Source organism: Calidris pugnax, unplaced genomic scaffold (genome assembly GCF_001431845.1).
Source record: "Calidris pugnax isolate Ruff unplaced genomic scaffold, ASM143184v1 scaffold34, whole genome shotgun sequence".
NCBI classification, from domain to species: domain Eukaryota; kingdom Metazoa; phylum Chordata; class Aves; order Charadriiformes; family Scolopacidae; genus Calidris; species Calidris pugnax.
In genome coordinates this window covers 4099580-4115975 of record NW_015090771.1, presented here as the reverse complement: position 1 = coordinate 4115975, position 16396 = coordinate 4099580, and the positions used below count along the sequence as shown (strand labels likewise).

Here is a 16396-nt window from a genome sequence, read left to right as displayed (position 1 = left end):
GAATGATGTGTGATCTTTTCTAAAATGCCAGTCTGCAAACAGGAGACTTGTTTCCTCTGCAGGAGGAAGGGGCTCTGCTCTGAGTCAGTCATGAGAATTTGTAAGTGTCAGGAGGAGCCTGTGAAATGCTAGAACAGGCTGTGGATGGGGAGGGATGCAGCACCTCTATTTAACCAGCTAAAAAGCCTGAAAAAGGTGCTGAGTCACCTCTAGGATGAGGTGGTACACAGGAAAATGGCTCTCAGTGCCCTTCCCCTCCCTCAAATTAACCTATAAGGTTTCTGAGGTCTGCCATCCCCTCAGAGAACACAACCACTGGGCACTCACAGGCTGCTCCTCTGGGTACGGAGCAATCCCAGCCTTAGGGGAGCCAGAGGTGTGTGTCTAATCCCATGGGGCAAGGAGAAGCCAACCTCTCCTGTGTACAGGCTGATTAACTTAGAGTAGAATTCAGTAAAATCAAAACTAGAGGTTAAACTAAAACAAGGTACTTGGCAGCAGAACAAAGACTATTTCCAGCACTTTCTATAATTTTCCTAGTAATGTAGAAATAATTGTGTTTGCGTGGTGGTTTGGAAAATAAGCCTTGTTGTACCATAAACAAAAGTTGTTCTCCAGTCCACATTTTTGTTCCTTCTGATTCTTTTAAAATACATTATCTTTTACTGAATACATTTACTCCTCCTCCAGAGACATTCCTATTGTAAAGATACCGGCCATGATAAAAGTGGAAATTCTCAATTGCTCTTTCATGCTGGGAATCCTCAGTTTTGATTTTTATGCACAGAAGAGGTGTGGGTGTGAAATGTATCCCCGAACAAAAGGGAACAGAAGCTGCATAAATTCATCATAACAGAACTGTCAGCAACCCCAAGCCCGAGTGGTTCCTCAGCCCCAGGATGTGCCCACAGACAGGTGCCCTACCTGAGGTGTCTCTCACTGGTTCCCAGTGCAAGTCGTCCTCTTTGTCCCTGATCCATCCGCAGAGTCCGCTGTCAAAGTTACAGCTGTGCACCAGCAGCCCTAGGCACAGCACAGGAGGAGGTCAAAAAAACCAAAAAAAAAGAGTGATTTGGATTGTTTTGGCTGGGGAACTAGTGGCTGACACTGGGAAGTAAAGATGAGAACTAAATGCAGCAGGAGGAGCACTAGAAAAAAAATCCTACAGAAATACTAAACCAATAACAAGGCTGCTAATGTTATTATTAACAATTCACGCTATTTCTGTGCTAAATCTGTTGGGCAATAAAACTAGAAAGGTTCATTTAAGTGGTTAAGTTTTTTTCTTTTTACAAAGAATGGTTTAAAAAAGAGGCCTAAGATGTAGGAGTCCTGTAGAAATGTATAAAAACTCAAATCTCAAAAAAATTCTAAAGCCCAGGCCTTGAACAGGGGATGTGATCTTTACCTGGGTCATCGTTGGCTTCAAACTCCTCGGCGGTGATCCCTCGCTCGATTTCAAGTATTTCAAACAGGTTATTGCTCACTCCGGGCTGGCGCGGAACTGGGAGAAAAACAGTTTTTCAGAAATGAATGAGATAAAGGTAGTTAGTGACCTACTTCCTTATCTTTAATAATAAAAAAAAAAAAAAAAAGCAGAGCAGCTCTGGGCATTGTGCTTTTCTTGGAGAATTCAATATATTTAATTATATTTGACACGAAGATTCATAAACTTTATGCCTATGTGATTTATGATTTCTGTTGTAACATTTATCTGAGCGCTGTAAAAGGTGATTCCAAAGCTGCTAAAGGCTCTTCAAATGAAAGCTCCTTTTTAACCCCAGGGAAAAAAAGAGAAAAAAGAAAAAAAAACTTTAACCTTGAAGCACACTCTTCCCCTCCAAATGCACTTTTAAAGACAGTGGCTTCTCAATAAAATAAAGCCACATTAAAGGCCTTGCTCCAACTCTCCTGATCCACTCACCTTCCATAGATGTTTACAGGAGAATCTCAACGGGAGGTGGGGGGCAGTTGGAGGAGGCCCCACAACCACCTCCCCTTCCAAAGGCAGCTGCAGGAACAGCTCTGCAAAGGGGCAGAGCTCCCTGAACAATTCCCAGGATTGTACTGGGAGCTGAGGAGGAGGAGCAGGAGCTCTGGTGGAAGCTGGAATTCAACCCTAATTAGGCCTTTTTTGCTTTCCAACACAAGCCTGTCCTTCAGCTGCTGGTCTAAGCTGGAAGGAGAAGGAACCCTCTCGGTTATTAACGGGCCCAGAGGTGATGAGACATTCAGGTGCCAGGACAACCTCAAATTGAAGAGGCCTGTGGGGGAGCGATGGCTGCCAAAGTCAGGTGGCTACGAAGACCTCCACTGACTTCTGAAGATGCTGTGGAGTCTGTCTACGTCCCCAGAAATAACACCCCAATGGACAGCTGTCAACTAGAGATCAACAGATTCCATGGGACAGAGCTGTCTTGGAAATCCCTCTTTTAGAGGCAGGTCTAGCTCATCATTAATAACAGTAGTTACGTGTTTCAGACACGTCCCTAGATGTTACAGACACCTCTGACACCTACGGTATTTGTGAGGGCCTCATCTGTTAAAAACTTGACATGTTTTCCTTCTGCAGCGCTCAAATCAGCACCTTAATGTCTCTCTGGGCTTCTCGGGCAAGCGAGAACAAGAAGAACTGAGATGATTTACAATTCTCAACTGAAATAAAGGACTGTTGTTTTCAGGAAATCAAATCAAAGGTAAGAAGGAATTTCTTTTGCACTGGGACAAACACATCAGTAGCCCTGCTGCAAGAGCTCAGCTAAAGCTGGGAGAACAAACCAAAAAGGAAGAATGAAGTAGCTTCCTGCTTTTTAGAATTAGGACAAAATAAGCCTGACTGACCAAATGCGAAATATATTTTAAAAGTAATATTACAGGCTACCGACTTTGGATGGAAATAATTTATGATAAAAACAAATAAAAAGCTTGAAATTGCAGGAAATTTATTCACTCCTTAATTTTATAGCTATTTTTGGAATCATTAGAAATTGCAGGAAATTTATTCACTCCTTAATGGTATAGCTATTTTTGGAATCCTTACATCTCTCTTTTTTTTTTCTTTCTTTTTTTTTTTTAATTATATCTATTTGCAGTCTAGGATATTAACGCCCAAACAGCCTTAAGGACTTTTGGTTGATTTGGGCAGTAAAGGACTGGTAATTTTTAAGAATACATTGTTTGTAATAATAATTCTGCTGCTTTGTGTAATCTGTGGTTTTTTTTCTTTCTTTTTTTTTTTTAATTATGTCTATTTGCGGTCTAGGATATTAATGCCCAAACAGCCTTAAGGACTTCTGGTCAGTTTGGGCAGTAAAGGACTGATAATTTTTAAGAATACATTGTTTGTAATAGTGTAATCTGTATTTTTTTGCTTATGGGATTAGAATTTTGAGATTTAATGTAAAGAGACCTTGCAGATGTGCACAGTGCCCATCACCTAGGTGAATAACCACCCCGCGGTACATTTTACACACAAATAATATGTCAAATATATCAAGGAAAAAAAAAAATAAAAATCTGTTTACCTCATGGAGCAGAAAATCAAACCAGGAATGCTCTATAAAGCCATCACTCACCCCTAATCCTGTCCTTCCTAAGAGTTCTATCTAACATGCAGATTTTTGCAGTATTTATTTACAAAGCCTGCTGAACTAACAGCCTCCTGGAAGTTACTTACTGTCACTCCTGGCAGGACAGTGCTCTGACTGTAATTTCACCTTAGATAATTAAAATATTTATTTACAAAGCCTGCTGAACTAACAGGAACTAACTGTCCTGGAAGTTACTTCTGGCAGGACAGTGCTCTGACTGCAATTTCACCTTCGATAATTAAAGGTCCTTCCTAAGAGTTCTATCTAACATGCAGATTTTTGCAGTATTTATTTACAAAGCCTGCTGAACTAACAGCCTCCTGGAAGTTACTTACTGTCACTCCTGGCAGGACAGTGCTCTGACTGTAATTTCACCTTAGATAATTAAAACTCTGCACCTCAGTATCTTCCTGTTCTTCCCCTGTGCCTTAAATTAAATTTTTCTTCGGCTCAGACCCCAGACTCACAGGTAGGTAGAGGGCTCTGAGAGCATTAAGAAAAACCCCTGCCTTGCTCTTGTGATTTGTAGGATGCTCAGGGGTCAGAGTCTCAAGGTGAGTGCTTGCTCTGTGGTTCCCCTTCCTACTCCCCAGTAGCTCATTTATGGAAAATACTGCAGGAAATATTAGGAATTTGTTTTCCAAACTACTTCAGTTTCATTTCTAATGCACGCCAATTTTATACAAATCTGAATTTCATCCCTGCACAGATACAAGCATTCTCTAAATTAAAGTTGATATATTTGCCTACAATTAAAGCTGATATATTTGCCTACAATTAAAGCTCTACCAAAAACTACGTCTTCAAAACTTTTCTCAAAAGTCCTCTCCAAAAGCTGTTGTTATGAACTTCTAGAAGACCGTGTTGCAGAGCTTTAAACCAGTCACTCCAGTGCTCAGAGCTAATTAGAGGAATGTGCACTTGCTATGAAACAAGAGTTGCCCCAAGAGCTGTAGGACTCTCCATATGACCCATGGGGAGGCTTCTTTTTGCTGCGAGGACCAACACGTCGAGTGGCCATCGTGGGAGAAAGTATTTGGCACAATTCTTTTCTCCAAGCTTTCCAAGCCCTTCGCGTGCACTTTATGCAGCCTATCAGTGTGCTTTTCACTTCACTTCAATGCTTTGATAAGGCTTGTTAAATATAAACTTGGCTGCTGCTTCTTGGAGAATTTTATAAGCTCTGATTGAGCCAACACATCAACAATACCATATTCTCAGAAGTTCATGAGCCAAGTTCTTCACAGAGGCATGAATGTGGGGGGGAACATTTAATAACTGCAGAAGGCTGATTTCTTTTCAGGTTTTTAATCATTTAGGAATCCACTAGGACTTTTTTCATTTACTTGCTAATTGCTGAGTCTAGGAGTATAAGAGATGGTATGTATATATGTCAGGTTATTTGTAATTATGGCATAATCCCTGTTTTGGTGTTACAAAACCAAACCAAAACATGGAGTGCAGCTTCATGGTACTAGTAATTGTTATTACTATTAATAATGCAGTGTTCTGCCTTACAACAAACACTGCATTCTTATGCAATTCCATGCCACGCAATAATCACCACCGAGCTTCCCATTTGTTAAGAACAACAAAAAAAAAGCACAAAGATGTTTTTCACTGAATAGTTACGATTGGAAGTCATTAAATTCCGCTTCCAAAAAAAAAAAACCTAAAGTCATTAAATTCCGCTTCCAAAAAAAAACCCCCAAGTGATGAGATCTCACACAGATCTAATAGAAAAAAGCTAAAAGGAGGGGTAGTCCAGAGGTCAGTCAGGCTTAGTAAACAAGAAGACATTCTCTTTGCCTCCAGCGAAGACTTTGACATATGGTGGGCTAAAAAGAAGGGGCAACAGAGAGGTGGGCTTCACCCTTTTATCTGGCTACCTGCAGGGTCCAGGATACCTTGCCTAAAACTCCACAGACTCAAATTTTGCAGTGAGAATTATTTCAGGAAGGGTTTTCATGGACTCTCCCACCTGTCCCTAAGAGAGGAGAGGTGGTGCTGGCCTGCGACCACTCCGAAGTCCCATCATCTTGTATTTCTCAGGGAGCTGCAAGGCTCATTAACTTTGACCTAAATCAAACATCTCTGCAGATTTTCTGAGAAGCAACCTGCCTGCTTTTCTATGAGCAGGAGGTGCAGAGTGCCAATGGAGTTTCAGGAAAACACAGCTAAAATAAGTAGTCTAGAGAAGCTGGCTATCAGATCTGGGGATAAAACTAGAGGGTGTGATTTGTAAGACTCCTACATCTTATGATTTAGCTCCAGAGTACAAACAGGAACAAAGTGCCTACCTTAAATGCTTAAATATTAAGACAAACACATTTTAACAGGTGCCAGAACAGTGAAGACAAATGAAATGCTACTGTAAAATGATCTACTCTAATGATATCAGGGAATAAAAACCCCACATTCTTTGCTTTTAGCATTTCCCTTTTTTCCAGAGCTTCAAGGATCACATAACTGCATTTACTGCACTAAGGGCTTTTCAGTCATTGAAAGGGGAAGCAGAAAAAATCAAGTTTTAATCCAATCTTTAATTTTTTTTAATAGCTGTTATGAGAAAAGTCTCATAATTCCTATCTTTTCAGCTCCACTGAGGGCTAAGAAGGAAAATTGCTGAACTATATTTTAATACAGATAAGGGGTTTTGTTCTTGCTCTACTGATATCTAGTATTATGCTTTGTCTTTAAGCTTCTGCTTCTAATACTTATCACCCAGATCCCGATGGCAGCAGAAATTCATAGCCTTATTGCAAAGTGCTTTTTATTTGCTAGAGACTTCATCTGAATAACCAGAAAAGATTGCTCTGTACTATTGCAAAGTGCTTTTTATTTGCTAGAGACTTCATCTGAGTAACCAGAAAAGATTGCTCAAACTATTTCACTGTAGTTTGTCGCAGTGCTGAAAGGGTTAAATATTAAGCCATCACTGCATTCCTCCCTCATTGCCATTCCCCCCATATCCATATCAGGAGAAGATTATCCTTGGTGCCAGATTCCACTGTCTGCATCTGACTAAGTGGTTCAAAGGCCAAGTGTAGGAATTCCATTTTTTTAAAAAATACTCATTTTTTTTTTGTCCTCTGAAAAATCAGCTCCCCAAAATCACTGCAGGCCTTTTTAGAAAAGGGGTAAAGCACCCAAAGAAACGCAACAACCCGATACCGTTCAAAAATTGCAAAGGCACATAAAGAACACTATCAGCATTAATACCATTTGTGCTCTTTGCCACCACAGAACAGAGCAGTTTCACAGCTCCTCAGCTGATTTCAAGCTGAGCAGCACATTCGAGGGTGCTCTGAAGTGAAAGCTCAGCACAAGTTCACTCATTGTGTGGGAGGGCAGGTCAGGTAACAACGAGGGGAGAAAACAGGGAGCACCAAGTCACCCAAAGGGCAAGCTCGGGAAAAAGGTAAATAATGAAAAATTAAAATTTGAGAGAGAAAACAAGTACACTTGCCCAGGCATGTTTCCCCTCCTGAGGTGGACCAATCCTAGCCCAGGATGTTTGTAGGATTTGGGTTAGTGCAGTAGGACATCTATCAGTGAACAGCACACCATCCAGCCCTTTGCCAGGGATTGCCTAAGAGAAGCACCTCCTATTTAGATGGCTTTTCAAAGCAGCATTTACTGTCCTGTAAACTAGAGTCTAGAATAATTTCCACAGAACTTTGTATTTTTAACTATTGGTTCCCGTTATATTAACTTTTGGAGCCTGTACTAGATTTCTCTATAGAATTTTAGATAGAAATTATTTTCTATTTTCAACTGAATACCTATTGTTTAAAAATAACCTTGAAAATGCCAAAAGCACGCTCCTCTGAGTAGTACCAGGATTTACCTTCCCCAGTTCTAAGTCAGCTTTTGTCTCCATTTTATATTTATCAAACTGTCCGCACAGATAAAATGTCAAGAGGGAAAACAAACCGTTTTTTTTCAACAGGATCAAAATATTTCACTGTGTAATCCCCTACCAGAACACAGCCCAAGGAGTTACCACACAGATGCCAAAGCACCCAGAAAAAACCCTCCCACGCTGCCTGTGCACCTGCTCTGAGACAGCAAACTCTTCCTCCCACTGCACCGCTCCAGCAGCTTTCCTGTACTGCAGGCTGCAGGAGAAGGGCTGATCCAGCACACCCTCCCCGTCTCTAAAATTAGCGGCAGAACTACAGATGAAATGGAGTGTTGAGTATTTCTTGGCAGATACGTGCAGCTCCGCACGTGCCAGTGATGTCTCCTGTGGTATGCACTAAAGCTGGTGTGGAAACGGTGCTGTACATTTCAGAGAAGCTCTTAAAATGACATGTAGTCATGCTCTGAGGATCCTTACTACCCTCAGCGCTTTCCATGCATCCGTTTTGATAGACGCAGTCCGTAAAATTAGCCTCTATGCTATTTTTATGCAATTTTCCTGTTGCTTAGTCATAAACATCCAAGACTATTTGAATTCATCCAATCTAGGTGATGTAACAGTCTTTAGGTAATCAGCCATGGTCCCATTTCTCACCATTCTTAAAGCTAAGGAAATATGCTTTCTAAGAGCAACTCTCAACTCCCTGGATTTGTATCCATTGACCATTTATGAATTATGCTGCATTTCAATACTTTTCAGTAAGACATCTTTAATTTCTCTAGAACTTTCATCTGAAGACGTAATTAGGTTAAGCCCTTAAACAGAACAATATATTCACAGATAATTTCAGGAAGGAAAGAAAATGAAATTTTGGTTGAATTGATTCAGACCTTCCCACGTTTTGGTTAGGTAATAAAGTCAATTATTTGTGGAGCATTACCATATTACCATTTTCAGTCTCCTGTCTTTGTTCTCATTGATGAAGCATTCCAAAAAACCCAAACAGTACAGTGCATGCTTTCACCTCACGGCACCTCCCATTCTGATAAACCAAAGCATATGTAAAATTACTTACTGAACACGTCTCCTCGGGGTTTCTGAGGATCTCTCTGGATCCTGTTGTCATCTGTAATTCCTTGGGAAGGTGTCGTTTCAGTGGGAACACGTGAAGGCTCTTCAGTTGTCACCAGAGGAGTTCTTTGTGGTGGTAGTGTAGGTGTCAACGTCGTAGACTGAGGTGCTGTTGGAGGTGGAGGCCTCGTCGCTGGCTTTGTTACTGGTCTTCTTGTCACCGGCACGTATCTAGTGGTTGGCTTTGGTGTCAGTCGAGTTGTTGGCCTGGGTATAGGACGAGTTGTTGGCCCGGGTGCCAGTTACCAGAGGAGTTCTTTGTGGTGGTAGTGTAGGTGTCAACGTCGTAGACTGAGGTGCTGTTGGAGGTGGAGGCCTCGTCGCTGGCTTTGTTACTGGTCTTCTTGTCACCGGCACGTATCTAGTGGTTGGCTTTGGTGTCTGTCGAGTTGTTGGCCTGGGTGTAGGACGAGTTGTTGGCCCGGGTGTCAGTTGAGTTGTTGGCCTGGGTGTCAGCTGAGTTGTTGGCCTGGGTGTCAGCTGAGTTGTTGGCCTGGGTGTCAGCTGAGTTGTTGGCCTGGGTGTTGGTCGAGTCGTTGGCCTGGTCAGTGGCCTTTCTGTAACAAAAGCAGGAACATATGGTGGTGTGAGGGGTGGCTTTGTGCCTCCATCAGGGATCCTACTGGTTACACCACTGCCTCCCTTCGGGAGAGGGCTGTTGCCCTTGAATATATGATATGGACCAGGTGGTTCAATCATAACATTAGGAATAACTGCAAAGAGAATCAAAACGGGACCAAAATGGACATCCGAGTCTCTTGCTCCAGGAACTTAACAATCTATTTCATTACGACACAAAGAGTCTTTGCTGAAATAATTTCTCCTCTTCTGAATGTTTGCACTAATTAGAAACATACGTCAGCATCAGCATTGCTGAATGATCACATTCCTTTAGATAGTACTTATCAAAGCAGTTTAGAAATGATTTAAAATGACTGAGGGCCAAGAGACTTCCATTTCCACCTCCTCCCAAGCATCAACTTTCCTTCAGAGGTGGTGAAACTTACCCAAAAGCACTGTTTGTAAAAAAGCATGAGCAGGAAGATGTGTGTTAAGCAGCCCCCTAAACTGGACAAGTTTATGCTCAGGAGCAGAGGCAAATTTAGTAAGACTGCAATGTTACAACTATTTTGGTCATGGACGGGCAGATGCCTTCAGCTTAAGAAAGTTATCTTCAGATCTCCCCACTTCTTCTAAACTTTTCTCCTTGTCAATAAGCGTTAATCATTTTACAGAGACTGGACCTAAGCCAAGAGCTTCTTGAGATCTTTACCTGTGCTAAAAACCAGGAAACTAACTCAATGGTGTTTTTCCAGCCTCTGTAAGAAGAGTGACCTGAGCACCACCTACACCACCGTGACAGTCCCCTCCCACCCAACAGGCCATAAAGAAAGGACAACAAATTGTAACTTGGTTTCACAAGGGGAGTTTCTGCAGACATGAAACACAAGAACATCTGTTTTGTTATTTATAATTTTCTATTTGTTAATAAGCCTTTTATATCTCCCTGGAGATCTTAAAAGCCCCAATAAGAACTCCAATCACATGTTTTGTGTACAAGTGTTTGGAGTATAACACACAACTAAAATGAAGAACTACTGTTTGTTAAATAACGAATTGTTTGATGATAGCAGGTAAAAAATTTCTCTCTTGGGCCACCTGTTTATAACTACTCCTTTGAATACCCTGCACTTTTTACATTATGGTATAGTAAAACATAAAATGTCCACACATAACTGTAAGCACTCAGGATGTGAAAGATCACCTTAGCCAGATCCCAGTACCATGGCAGCTACAACCAAAGGAGACAAGTCCACAATGGTACTGCTCTTTAAAGACATCAGTCACCAAAGATCAGAACCCACGTATGAACACAGGGTCCTCAAAAAGGTTCAGCAGATGTCACAGAGCGGCACAGTCCTGAGGGATGGTCAAATGTTGGGGGGCTGCAATGGCCTATTCTGTACCAAAGGACACAGCCTGCTTCTCCCAAGAGAAAGGTGAGGAAGGGAATTCCTCCAGAGAAATCCTCCCTTTCGGCTCTGCTGACATCTGGGGCGCAGTGGGGAGTGGATGGGGTGAGCTGCTGAAAGGGGCCAATTGCAGAGTGTCCATAACAACAGGGTATGAGTAACACCTACTGTTTGACCAGACCTACCCTGCTTACTCAGTCCTGAAGCAATCTCTAGAATGAAGCTGTGAACAGGGAGAGGTGAATTTCTTTCTAATTATGAAAATGTCTCAGGGAAAGGTATTTTTACCAAGGCACGCTGAGACTCAGAAAACTGACTACGTTCCCTGGCCCCTTATTAAGTATTAAAAATAGTTAAGGGAAACTGAGCCTGGTAGTGCTGTATCTCAATATTTAGAACATGAGGCACATTTACTTTTAGAATTTCTTTTTTAGAAGGAGCATTACATACGTATGCAGTTTGTTCCATTGTCTCTGTACCCTTCTTTACACTTGCATTTGTAGGATCCTGGTGTATTGTAACATCGGGAGAAACTACCGCACTGATGGTGGCCAAGAGAGCATTCATCTATGTCTGCAACAGAAAGTTACATTAAAAAATCATTTACATTAGGAAAATATTATTGATTTTGAAAAATTTCCTAGGACTGAATGCCATTGGGAAAAAGAAGATAGACAGACACAAATCAACCATTAAAAAATCATTTACATTAGGAAAATATTATTGATTTTGAAAAATTTCCTAGGACTGAATGCCATTGGGAAAAAGAAGATAGACACAAATCAAGACGGTGGTAGGAACATTAGGGCAAAAGGGACTAGTGTGCAATTCTGGTATTGCTCAGCTTGTACCTTAGCATCAGCTTCAGTGATGTGCTGTGGGTAGACTGCAGTTGAGATCATGAAGATCAGAATTTTAATAACCATTTCTTAGAGGTGACATAGTAAGAAAAGGAAAACTTGAGTGTAGGGATGTGCATGTTCTTAATTACACAGGTATTAAGCTGTTTTTTCATAAAATGCTTCCTCTATTATACACCTGTATAAGTGTTTCTACACCAAGTAGAAACTGCTTGAAACATCTTATATGTTTGTTGTTAGTGATGCAAGCAAAAATTGCCAAATTCCAGTGCTCTGCATAGAGATTTCTCTCCAAAAAATACACTTAAACAAACATAGCAATGCCTCATTATCTCCACATGATCCTCAGTGAAAGGAAACGAAGACAGTGGGACCTGGGAACATGTTTGGTGAAGGGCATACACCAGCTGCATTCCAGTCTCATGTCCAGACAGAGACAAGTCGTTTCCCAATCCCTGCCTTTTCCCCACCTGTCTCCAGGGGAAGGAAAGTTGGGCAGCCTGGTTGGAAGGAGCTGGGGTGTGCTCTAGCCACATTTTCTTATCTTGGCTCTCGGGGCATGCTGTGGAGCACACCTGCCTTTCAGCTCAGACATAGCCTAAGCTCGTACGCTGCTCCAAACCTTCAACCCACCCTGCACAGTGACCCTGTGGGGACAAAGGCTTTGGAAAGCAACTCCTGGGGTCATCAGCTCTGCTCACCCACGAGCTTCCACAGGAGAACCAGTTACAAGAATGAGGGTCAAATATACGCTTTCTTTTTCACAGTCTATTTCTATAATCCACCCTTTCCTATAGCACAGTGTATCCTAAACCAACCCGCTTCAACATTCCGGTCATAAGAAATAAACATTCCTCTTTAAACTGTTAATTTCAGTTTAGAATATGTAGCTCTATTACATGCACGTGAGGAGTAAGTTGTTATTACCATGGCATTGGTATTTCCCTCCGATGTACAGTAGATCAAAGCCTTTATGACACCTGCAAATGTAGCTTCCAAAAGTATTGACGCAGTGCCTGAACCGTGGACAGATCACTCTCCCAGTAGCACATTCATCAATATCTGTGGAAACAGAGGAACGGCGTTATTCTTGATAGCAGTTAAAATACAGTCTATACTATCTAAATTAAGCTGGTTTCACATAATGAAAATCCAAAGAAGAATAGCCAACAAATTTTTGATAAGGTCCTTTTGGCTACAAGGTGGCCAGCCAGCAGTAATGCCTGAGCACTTCTGGCTACGTTGTCATCTCAGTTCAGCTGATGTTGGTCACATCCCCAGATATTTATGTCCCCTCTACTGAAGCTTTTACAAACACTGAGTGACAAGAGATGCACTGGCATAATAATCATTGCTACTTGCTCTGTGCTCTTGCCACCCTGGTACCCTTCCCCTTGGAGAGATGTTTAACTCCCTCCGGATCACACAACAACTTCTTCAGGGCCACAAAACATCCTTAAAATTGTTAATGGTACTCATTTGGAGAAAGGCTCTTTTATGTTATTTGTATAACTTTCTTTTGTCCCACCAAGGCCTGCCTGGTTATAAAGACAGCACCTGGATTTACAGGCAAGGAATAATAAAAACTGCTCCACTAATTCTTTTTCTGAAACTTGCCTGAAATACTGTTCCTGTAGCACAGGTAACACGTGCATATTCAAAGTACATCCCTCTGCAGCAGGAAGTGGTTTGGTTTTTATAATAACAGGTGTCCCTAATCCATGACCTGCCCATTGAGCCTATCAGGAAATCTTCATCTGTTCAGGACTTGCTCTAAACAAAGAGAGCTCAAGCTAATAAAGCCAGGGGTGCAGTGTTTCTGGCTATCCTACCAGTTAATTACCACAGGCTAAATGCTTTTTGAGTACCTGCTCTTTGCAATCTCTTCCCCTGCACAGTGCTTGAGCTGTACCTGATCTCTCTTTCAGAAAGAAGTTGGTTACCTAAGTGATTTTAAACTATCTCTGAGGTGCAGGCAAGGACAGAGGAGCGGGAAGACAGGGGTGCTGCTCAGTAAATGTCTGACAGCCCTCATCTCTCCAAGCTGCTGTTCATACTAATTAGCCAAGGGAAGGTGTGGGGAGCAGCTGATGCTGACCCAGTGCTGTTTTCAGCGCCTGGGAAACTCTGAGAAGAGGTCAGGCTGACACACAAAAGCTGCTTGTGCTCCCACTCACTCTGTAGCCCTTGGACACCGAGGTGAAGCCTGCCGAGTGCTTGAACCTTAATTCTTCACCTGCCACGCACGGCTGCCTCTGAGCTTGTTGGTTATCTACAGGGCACAGTTCAAGCCTTTGCTCTGCAGCTCTATCGGGCTCTCCATCTCCGGGAAAGCAAGATTTGGCTCTCCACGCAATCTTTTTCCCAAAAGGAGCACTTCAGCCCCAGGTGTCAAGAGTGCAAAACAAAGCCCAGTGATTGATGCCCTGCTGCTTGTGAAAAGAGGCCCCAAGGAGGCAGAGGGGAGCCTGAGCCTCTGCCACAGCACAGGAGAAACCTTACCACAACAGTGCAGGTTAGTTAGGGCAGCTCCCTGATGTAGGGGAGATTTAAATGTAGCTCCAAATTCTCCAAGCTGCCTTTCTCACAGCCAAAAAGAAGTGACCTACAGACATGAATTACTGCCTGGATGGCCTCTCCCAGTAGCTCCTGCTGGCACTGTCCCACTCTGCGTGAAGAATTACAGAGGACAGCAAGGATTCAGCCCCTCAGCTCCCACACTCCTGGCCCATCAGACTGCTCCAACAACAGCTCTGCTTCCCTCCCAGACGGGAGTAAAAGCCTGAATGAGAAAGGAAACGACGCCAATACTGGGCATCTCTCCACGTGCCTGAATCCCCCTATAAATCGTGCCTGAATCCCCCTATAAATCTGCCTCTTGGCTGGAATTTATTATTAATGTTTTAGGCTTTCAGTACATTATTAACAATTTTACAAATTCTCCCGTGTTCCTTTCAGTCATTTAATTCAAAGCCCACAATTTTCTCCTCTTCATTGAAGTATGATTTCAAGGCTGCAAATTTCAGACTCGATTACTATTAGGTTTTGGTTTTCTTTTTTTCCATCTCTAAACCACAACTTCAAAATGGAATTCAGTAAGAAAAAGATTAGCCACAGAATATACATCATCATGCCATGGATTATGTTCTTTAAAACCTAATGTAGCCCGCTGCAACAGGCTGTGGCTTGTGGCTCCTTCTTATGAAAACCAGGGCATGAAGCTGGCAACACCGATTGATTTATTGATTCAAGAGTAATCAATCAATTAATTAGCCGATTAATCCGTATTTTCACTGAATACTTTGCTGAATTCTATTTCAATTCGTTGTTATTTAGTTTATATGATTTACCTTTCTAGCCAAATAGTTTGGTGGCTCTTGACTGATTGTCTGGAAGGAACTTTTTAACAAAAGCATGATCAGCATGGGTTAAACTAAGAATAGAATAATGCCTGGAGGAATTTCCACCTGTGCTAAAAATACGCGTTACATTCCCAGCTGTCTTTCAAACTCTCCTCAAACAAGAATTTCATGAGCTGCAGCCAACGTACACTTCAATTTTTTTACTATCACCTACACTTTTATTTGTACTGCAGCAACACCCAGACCCTCACTGGAGCTGACAACCTCCCCAGTACAAGTGAGGAAAAGGTACAGTCTTAGCCCCAAATAGTTTCAATTCTTGGAGGTATTTACTGGTCTTAGTACAGCTCAAACTTAATAGAGAAATAACACAAAAAGGGTGCATGTCACAATCACTTCTTACCTAAAAAAGGGGAATAGATCAGTCATGGAATCATAGAATGATTTGGGTTGGAAGGGACCTTAAAGATCATCTAGTTCCAACCCCCCTGCCATGGGCAGGGACACCTCCAACCAGAAGAGGCCATGTGCCACAAAGGAGAGACAGTTCTTGCTGTGACTACTTTCTCTGTATTGTACAAGACTGGCCAGAATGTTTTGTGGAAAATTTTAAAGTATGTTATGAGATCAATCTGAATGATGAACCCTCAACTGAAATTTGGCTACACAGCTCTTCACCTGTCTGGGGGAAAAAAGGTGGTTTTTTGAAAACTACACTGAAGAACTGAAGGAGCTTCACGTAACTGGTCTGAGTTGCCAGCCTTTGGCACTAAAAGCACACTTTGTTTCAAAGTCTGAAGTTTGTCTGAATATAAAACTGCACACTGGGAGAATGTTGCAAGTATTTTTATATCAGATTTCTATATTTAATATAACTTCCTTGAATTATACTTAAAATCACTCAGCTCACTAATGCATGAAACAAGGCTCTTCCAAAGATCTCTGTCTGCTGTCACATCCACAGTGTGATTAATCACAACACAGTCCCTTCTGTTTGTGCCAATGGTGGTGGTTCTTTTCTCCTGTTCTGTCCATTCTTTTGCATACATAGATGCCCTTCATAGAATCTTAGAATGGTTTGGGTTGGAAGGGACCTCAAAGATCATCTAGTTCCAATCCCCCCGCCATGGGCAGGGACATCTTCAACTAGATCCGGTTGCTCAAACCCCATCCAGCCTGGCCTTGAACACCTCCAGGGATGGGGCAGCCACAGCTTCTCTGGGCAACCTGTTCCAGTGTCTCACCACCCTCACAGCAAAGAATTTAGAGACAAGGATGTCATGAGGGATAGCATCAAATGCTTTGCACAAGTCCAAGTACTTGCTCTTCCCTTATCCACCAATGCTGTAAACCCACCATAGAAAGCCACCAAATTTGTCAGACACAATTAGCCTTTAGTGAAGCCATGTTGGCTGTCATTAATCACTTCCTTATTTTCCATGTGCCTTAGTACAGTTTTCAGGAGGACCTGCTCCATGATGTTGCTGGGCACAGAGGTGAGACTGACTGGCTGCAGCTCCCTGGGTCTTTCTATTGTCCCTTTTTAAAAATGGGGGTTATGTTTCCCCTTTTCCAGTCAGTGCAAACTTCACTGGACTGCCACGACTTCTCAAAT

General features: G+C 42.2%; 1 protein-coding gene across 7 annotated transcripts in view; it reads right to left on the bottom strand.

Moving 5' to 3' along the window:
• Nucleotides 1-16396, bottom strand: part of NPNT (nephronectin) — a 68443-nt gene that overhangs the window by 6970 nt on the left and 45077 nt on the right. For 6 of the 7 annotated variants that reach the window (XM_014940842.1, XM_014940869.1, XM_014940833.1 and 3 more), the window contains 6 exons: nucleotides 12347-12481; nucleotides 11010-11132; nucleotides 8973-9143; nucleotides 8531-8830; nucleotides 1409-1504; nucleotides 925-1023 (listed from right to left, as the gene is read on the bottom strand). In XM_014940842.1, coding sequence (XP_014796328.1) covers nucleotides 925-1023; nucleotides 1409-1504; nucleotides 8531-8830; nucleotides 8973-9143; nucleotides 11010-11132; nucleotides 12347-12481 — 924 coding nt within the window. The other variant, XM_014940843.1, reaches the window with a different exon arrangement.